Source organism: Pteropus alecto, unplaced genomic scaffold (assembly GCF_000325575.1).
Source record: "Pteropus alecto unplaced genomic scaffold, ASM32557v1 scaffold92, whole genome shotgun sequence".
In the NCBI taxonomy this organism is placed as follows: Eukaryota; Metazoa; Chordata; class Mammalia; order Chiroptera; family Pteropodidae; genus Pteropus; species Pteropus alecto.
Genome location: NW_006432447.1, coordinates 5,433,910 through 5,442,342, shown reverse-complemented (window position 1 = coordinate 5,442,342; position 8,433 = coordinate 5,433,910). Strand labels below are relative to the sequence as shown.

General features: G+C 36.0%; 1 protein-coding gene across 3 annotated transcripts in view; it reads left to right on the top strand.

The window, feature by feature from the left end:
• The window catches only part of PPP2R3A (protein phosphatase 2 regulatory subunit B''alpha), a 153,369-nt gene that overhangs the window by 36,349 nt on the left and 108,587 nt on the right, over window positions 1-8,433 (top strand). For all 3 annotated transcript variants that reach the window (XM_025043596.1, XM_006907221.3, XM_025043595.1), the window contains one exon: window positions 3,286-5,688. In XM_025043596.1, the coding sequence (XP_024899364.1) occupies window positions 3,727-5,688 (1,962 nt within the window). In that variant the 5' untranslated portion in view covers window positions 3,286-3,726. The remainder of the gene's footprint in view (window positions 1-3,285; window positions 5,689-8,433) is intronic.

The following is an 8,433-nucleotide window of genomic DNA, read 5'->3' as shown; positions in this document are numbered from 1 at the left end:
GTAGTTGTTACTATAAAAGGCAGGGAAGAAGGATGGAAAAGGAAGGAGTAAGTACTTAAAACTGGTGAAATCCAGTTAAGGTCTATAGCTCAGTTACTAGTACCAATGTCAGTTTCCTAGTTTTGATCATTTTACTGTGGTAATATAGAGGAAACTGGGGTTAAGGGTACACAGGAACTCTATTATTTTTGCAACTTATTTGTGAATCTAAAATAATTTCAAAATTAAATTCAGTTCTTCAGTTACACTTGCCATATTTAAAGTGCTTAATGGCCCCATATGGCGGCCATATCAGATAGCACAGACATAGAATATTTCCATCAACACAGAAAAGTTTTATTGGACAGCGCTGGTCAAAAAGCACATGTCTGACTTTGGCTGGTGTTCTCTCTTCCTTGACTTTCAAATTCTAATATCACATGATTACTCTCATATTTTTCATTGTGTTACCTTATCAACCTGTTTAGGTTATATTCAAACCTAAAGAAGTACTTCTCTTTAATTTCTCAAATTTTAGAGAAATAAAATAGTTTTATGCCAATTTAGGAATTTATCAGACATGTATTTTAACAGGTATCTGGATGTTTAAGTTTTCCAACACTTACGTATTTTGCTCCTGGATCAGTTTTATCATCTGTATCACTTATTTTAGGATATACTCCTAATATCTCTCATATACTTATTCTAATATACTTTCCTTACAGTGTCCTTTTATGTTTTCCCTCCCTGTTATTCTTACCCAAAAACTTTTAAAATCTTGGATTTCTGAAAATGTTCATAGTTTTTATGTTCGTTGCTATTTCTTCCCTGTCTTCTGGATGGACATCTTTTAAAAAGGTAGTATCTTCCATTGCCAATTTCTAGTATTTTATCCCATAACACTTATTCCTCCTTGGCTTCTTTGTATTTTAACTTTAGAATTACTGGGTGCTTTCTTTACAATAGAACTTCTTTCTGCTTCACTTTCATCCATCCTTCATGATAACTAGTTTTATGAACCATCTGAGATTTGAATGCAGAGAAGTGGAGGATGAGACAATAGTTCAAGATCCATTCACATAGCAACAAAGTTAACACACTGAAGGACAAGACGTACGAGGGTGAACTACCTGAAGAAAACCACAAAGAGAAGTAAAGGAATATTTCTGGAATTAATAATTTTATTTTCCTAGGTGGAAAATCTATATATTATACTGATGTCTATGTTCCTTCAAAATAATTCATAAGTTTATTACATTGTAATCAGATTCCAATAGGATTTTTCTTAAAACTTGACAATTCAAAAATTCATCTGGAAGACCATCAAAGAATATGCCAAGTGTAAAAGATAATCATAATTAGGGACATGGGAAACAAAGCCAGATAATAAAACTTAATAAGAAAACAGCGATTACAGTAGTGTAGGAATGGCATAAAAACAGAGTGATCATTGGATCCAAAAAGTCAGGAAATATACTCTAACCAGTGTAAGAATTCAACAAAAGAAAGAGTTTTCTGTGAATTAATTGCATTAGTTACATCTGTATTCACTAAGTCATTAATGTCTTAATGAGCAATAGACAATTTACCAAAGACGAAATTGAATAAGCAAAATAAACAGTTTTCTACGATTGAAGAAATAAAAATGAAAACAATGAAGTTCTGTTCCTCAATATTAAATGGGTAAAGATTTTACTGGTGCTGTTGATGGTGCATTGGTGCTATTGATCTTCATTGCTGTTATTATCTCATTCCTGTCATTGTCTTACTGCATCATTCTTGATTCAGCAGTATCTCATATTCTATCCTTCAGCAAATCATATTGGCTCTATGTTTGAAATACATACAGCATCTAAACACCTTCACTGTTATTCTCCTGGTCCAAGCCCCCTGGCCTTCTTGCCTGATTTATTGTAATAGCTCCTAACTTTTTTCCCTGCTTATTATCTTGCTCCTCTACAGTCTCCTCTGAGCACAACAACCAAAATTACCAATTTAAAATGTAAGTCTGATCATGTCATTCCTCTGCTCAGTAGCCACCATTTGTTTCCAAGCTCACTCAGCGTAAAGCCAAGTTCATCATAGTAGTCTACAGACTCTGCATTATTTAGACTTCCACCTTTGCTTTCTGATCTCATCTCCTACACTGCCCCCTTGCTTTCTCTGCTCAAGTCACTTTAGCCTCCTTGTCATTCTTTTAGTAAATCAAGCATGCTCCCATCTCAGGGCCTTTGCACTTCTGGTTGCTCGGCCTGAGATGATTTAGCCCCCAATACCTCCTCGGCCTCCTCTGTCTCTTCTTTCAGGTCTCTGTTAATGTGTCAGTGAGGTTTTCTGACAGCCCTTTATAACACAGGACCCTCTTACCCTTTCTGAATCCTTGTCCTGCTTCCTTTTTCTCCATAGCACACATCACCATCTAAATTATATATTTACTTATGTATTATTTTTCTTTTCCTAACTAGATCATCAGCTCCATAAGGACATGCTTTGTTTTATTCACTGCTGTATCCTTAACACTTAGCAAGTGCCTGGCATATAGTAGGCACTCAATATTTATTGTGTGAATACATCAATTGAACCTTTTTGGAAGGAACTACAACATGACTTAGAAATCTTTTTCTTTTTTAAAAAATAAGAGAACAGTTAAGTAAATTTTATCCACTTGACGGCGAGAGAGAGAGAGATCTGCATATAGCAAGGTCTGAGAGGATGGGATCGATAGTAGTAATGAAGGTTGTTTTTTTCTCTCTCTTAGTAAGAAAAGAGAAGATGATGGGAGAATAATTTCCTAGAGGAAGTTGTAGAATCAAGAACAAGTATTTTTGTTTTCAAACAAGTACTTTGAGAAGACTAGGTTGATGGAAACAAAAGGCTGGTGCCAGGCACTTGCAGAAAATAAGGTTATAGGTGGACGGGAACAGATGTTGAAAGTCTCGAAAATAAGTCAAAAGAGATAGGCCTGTCATGATGCATGATGGAGACCAGTAGTGTGAATTCTTAAACCGTGAGAGATGAAAAAGCTGTCTAAATGTAAGCTTAAAATGGCATGGAGGGTGAGTTAAGAAATAGCCAACTGGAAGGCAGCTGTAACAAGGCAAAGTTGAGGTAATACTACTTCAGGTAGTAAGGCATATATGGTGTGATGAAACAAAGGCATGATTCAAAGATCAAAAGTCAGTGGTGTGGCAAAGAATAAGGCTTGGCGATTAACTACATAGAGAATGCAGTGGAAGAGGAAATAAAAGGTTCTCTCAGTATTAAGAAATCATATTTCTTTTTAAGTATTTTCTTTTTTCTTCATAGGTTTCTCTGTCATCACAGAAAAATGGATCATTTAAACCTTTGGAGGACTCAGTTATCACAATACTTCTGTACTATCAACTAAGATTTATGACAGTAAATTTACAACAAATTTCTGCATAAAAGAATTGTTGAAGAACTAAAAGAGGATATTCTTTTATAAAAAATTCTTACAGTATCATGATATTACTAAATAAAACTAAAAAGCACAGTTATTAAGTTATTAGGCTTGCTAATACAAGCACACATGTGCAACAGCTACTGTATCTTGACAGTTACCAAACCTCAAATTTAGATGGTGTTCCTTCGTGGAAAAGGTGGTTATATTTGCAAGAAGCCACTGAACATTGTCAAATGTATTTTGGGCTAAGTGTCATATAGGAGAATTTACTTGAAAAAAGTTATAGAAAATTCCAAGTCCCACCACTAAGTGGATTTGATATTATGGCAGCAACTTACAGACTTGTGGTTAGTACTGTGAACCACTACAGCAGCGTGGTGATAGACCGGCGTTTTGAGCAAGCTATACATTATTGCACTGGAACCTGCCACACCTTCACACACGGGGTTGACTGCATTGTGGTACATCATAGTGTTTGCGCAGACCTCTTACACATCCCTGTGTCTCAGTTCAAAGATGCGGATCTGGACTCTATGTTTCTACCCCACGAAAATGGGTTTTCCTCAGCTGAAAGTGACTATCCCCATCAGGCCCTCACGGGCATACCTAAAGTCAAGAAAGGAGCTACATTTCAGAACACCTGTAACTTAAAGGACATTGCAGGAGAAGCAATCAGTTTTGCCAGTGGGAAAATAAAAGAATTTTCCCTTGAAAAACTCAAAAATTCTAACCACGCAGCTTACAAAAAGGGAAGGAAAGTTAAGTCTGACTCATTTAATAGGAGGTCAGTTGATTTTGACTTGCTCTGTGGCCATTATAACAATGATGGGAACTCCTCATCCTTTGGTTTACTCCGGAGTTCTTCAGTTGAGGAAAAATCTTTGTCCCATAGGAATTCACTTGATATGAACCTGACTTCGATGTTTCTTCACAACTTCTCTGAAGAAGACCTGGTTACTCAGATTTTGGAAAAACATAAAATAGATAATTTTTCTTCTGGAACAGACATAAAGATGTGCTTGGACATTTTGCTGAAATGCTCTGAGGATTTAAAAAAATGCACAGACATCATAAAACAATGCATAAAGAAAAAGTCAGGGAGTAGCATCAATGAAGGAAATGGTAATGATGCAGTTTCTAGTTCTGAAACTGTCTATATGAATGTAATGACCAGGTTAGCATCCTATCTGAAAAAGCTACCATTTGAATTCATGCAATCTGGGAATAATGAGGCCGTAGATTTAACAGAACTGCTCAGCAATATGCCTAGTTTACAACTGACTCCCTTCTCTCCAATATTCGGCACCGAACAGCCTCCTAAATATGAAGATGTTGTACAGCTGTCAGTCCCTGACCATGGACAGTTTCAAACTGTAGAATTGCAAGATGACAAGCACAGTTCTAGGAAAACAGACACTGTAAAATCCTTTCCAAACAACTCTACAAATTCCTTATGTAACTTAGAGGTTAACGATCCCAGGACTCTAAAAGATGTCCAGCTTCAATCACGGCCATTAACCATGAAACCTTTAGAAAATGTTTCTTCTGGTGACCTAATGGAAACCCTTTATATTGAAGAAGATTCAGATGGAAAGAAGGCATTAGATAAAGGTCAAAGGACAGCGAATGGACCCAGTCAGGAGTTGTTAAAGGTAAATGAAGATAGAGCAGAATTATCAGAACATGGTACTCATCCGAAAAAATGTCCTGCTTCAGTGCAAAATGAAATTGGTAAGATATTTGAGAAACCTGTTATTAATCTACCTAAGGAAGATCTTAAATCAAAAGTTCCTAAAGTCAAAGAGGGAGATCACAGAGATTTTATGAATCCTAACAGTCAGGAAGAGATAGATAAACTGTTAATGGATTTGGAATCTTTTTCACAGAAAATGGAGACCTCTCTAAGGGAGCCACTTGCCAAAGGTAAAAGCTCTAACTCTCCAAATAGCCATAGTCAGTTGCCTGGTCAGCAAACTGTAGATCTGGAGCCTAAACCTTCCTGTCTAACAAGAATTATTGAAACCAATGGACACAAAATAGAGGAAGAGGATCGAGCCCTCTTACTCCGAATTCTAGGAAGCATTGAAGACTTTGCTCAAGAACTAGTTGAATGCAAATCAGGCAGAGGGAGCCTATCACAAGAAAAGGAAATGATGCAAATTCTACAGGAAACCTTGACGAATTCCTCCCAGGCCAGTTTATCCGTCTGTAGAAGTCCTGTTGTTGATAAAGCCAAAGATTCTACTTCAGTGGTTTTGATTCAGCAGACCCCAGAGGTTATCAAGGTAAGACCTAACAATCTTGAGTCCTCAGAATTCTCCAAAGAAATGTTTTAATGTTTATAAAATCCATAAATAACTATTTTTGTTAGCCATTCTATGTTCTAAAGCTCCTGTCCTATACTAGACATGGTGTCACTAAGTTCCATGAAAAAAATTAAAAAGCAAAGGCTTTATAGTCAAGCACAACAGTTTGAACTGCCGTCCCCACACCTTTCGTCGTCTTCCTAGCTCTGTATCCAAAGGAAAGTTACTCAGCCTTAATGTCTTCATCTTTATGATGGAAATAATAAGGATCAAGACAATTTATGTGAAACACAAGCAAAGTACCTTACAGAAGGTAGGCATTTAATATTAGTCTTTATCCTCCCCCGTTAAACAGTAGACCAGTCATTATTACATGTTTTTGTAGACTAAGATGTAGTGTGGTATACAAAAGAAAAGAAGACGTGAGTCTGGAAGAGCTTAAAATCTACTTGGGGAAACAAAACTAACTTACTGGAAACAGTACAAGAACTTGTAGACACTTCTTTTAAAGTGTTGTTAGTGCAATAGGTCAAAGATAAAAACTAGAACATATGAGATTTGCTTCTTCATGCAAGTGAGAGTAAATATCAATTTAGAGTCAGGATAAAAGTATTTTTAAAAGGCTTCGAATCTACCTTGCTACTAATAGCATTGCTTTCAAATAATCCCAGAAAGCCAGTTATCTGTTTATTTGTGTTTATATTTAGTGCAACAGGATTATTTCTTGTTCATTTTATATGTCCAACATGAGTTGGCAAGAAGCTCTGCTCCCCTTCACTCAGTGACCCAAGCCAAAAGACACTCCATGTTCCTACAGCTGCCCATTGCCCCATCTGGGACATGTGGCTTATGAGTTCCCTGAGGAAGAGGAAGAAAGAGATAGTGCTTGTAACGGCCTTGCCCTACACATGACACACTTCCCTTCTGCTCACATTTCAGTGACTTCAACCTAAAGGCTAAGAAACATGGGGAAGCATGTAGAATATTTGGTGAGCACTGTTTCTACTACATGAATGTACCATGTGTCAAAATGTATGAATTCAGATATAAAGCCAAATCCACAAAGCAAGTTGTAAAATAATGATATGAATTATTTAGCAATATGTACATTTGTGCAAAAAGTATGAAGGAATGAATACATGGATACAACAAATACAGTGTTCAGAATAATGATTAATCTCTGGGGGAAGAAAGATCGAACTGAGGAAGAAGAGTACACAGGGGGCCTCAGTAGTATTAGTAATGTTCTGTTTTGTAATCTGGAGGATCATAAGTATTTTGTCATATTTTTGTACTTTTTTGTATACCTTAAGTATAATATAATAATTTTTTTAAAAAAACCAATTGGCTATTAGAGATGGCACATATGTGGCTAAGTTAAAAAACAATTGCATGTAATTTTAGCATTCTCATTATAATTTTTATTTGAGCCAGGAAAAAATATATATTGTGATCAGATGAATGATTTTTACCTCATATTAGTGTTGTGGTTGCTGTTATGTGCACATTTTTAGTTACCAGTGACACTAAAGTTTAAAATAGTACATAACTTAAGGATGTTAAATGATGATTTGGATCTAAATATCCTCGAATGTCCACTGAGCATTTCTGTGTGGGTATCATAATATCTTTAGTTAACTTGGATCAGTGCTGTGGGGGAGAATCTGTGGAATTAGCTACAGAAATAAGAAAAAAAATCTTTTCATGTACACAGGCAATACTGATGTGCTTAATATGTTATAAAGAAAAGAAAATACCTATATAGCAACCTCAAAATGGTCATAACATAGTAAGAGCTAACAGTTCTTGTGAGCTAAGGCATGCTAAGACGTTTAGATGTATTATCTCACTATTTCTCCTACAATGTCCTGTCTGCCAATTTGAAAAAAAATCCACTTTCTCTGATAGTCTCTTCCGTCTCACAACCATTATAACCAGAAACTCTTACTGTAATAGTGTTTTGAAATTTATTTAACCCTTTTCCTTCATTGTCTTCTATGAAAAAAGGAGACAGGTAATTCTTCCAAAAGAGATGAGCTGGAAAAGTAGAAAGTGTGAACCTGAAGCCAAGAGTAAGTCTAGTGCAGCACCTTTCCTGTGTCCCTGGCTGACAGCTCACGAGTGGGGCTAAGTCCACCTACCTAAAAATGTCACACTGGGCTCTAAATGAGCTTCCCAGTTTTTTGGCAAGTATGCACTGAAATCAATCTTATTAAAAGATATTCATTAATCTTCTTTTAATTAGATTGTTCTTTTTATTCCTTAAATTCCACATATGAGTGAAATCATATAGTGTTTATCTTTCTCTGTCTTACTTAAATACCTTCTAGGTTCATCACAGCAATATCTTTTTCCATCCCCTTCCTTTTCATATGTAAAGGTCTTGTTTTCTTATCCTTTCAGCCACTCTATCTTTTGGTTGGAGCACTTAATTCTTTTCCATTTAAAGTACTTATTGATAGGAAGGTAGTTGTTACCATTCTTTATCCTGTTTTTGATACATGTTTTTTCTTCTTAAAAATGTCCCTCTAATATTTCCTATGATACTGGCTTAGTGGTGTTAAATTCTTTAAGCTTATTTTTGTCTGGGAAGCTCTTTATCTGTCCTTTGACTGTAAATGGTAGCTTTGCTGGATAAAGTATTCTTGGTTGTAGATCCTGGGTCTTCATCATGTCAAATATTTCGTGTCAAGCCCTTCTGTCCTGCATGGGTTTTTTTTTGTG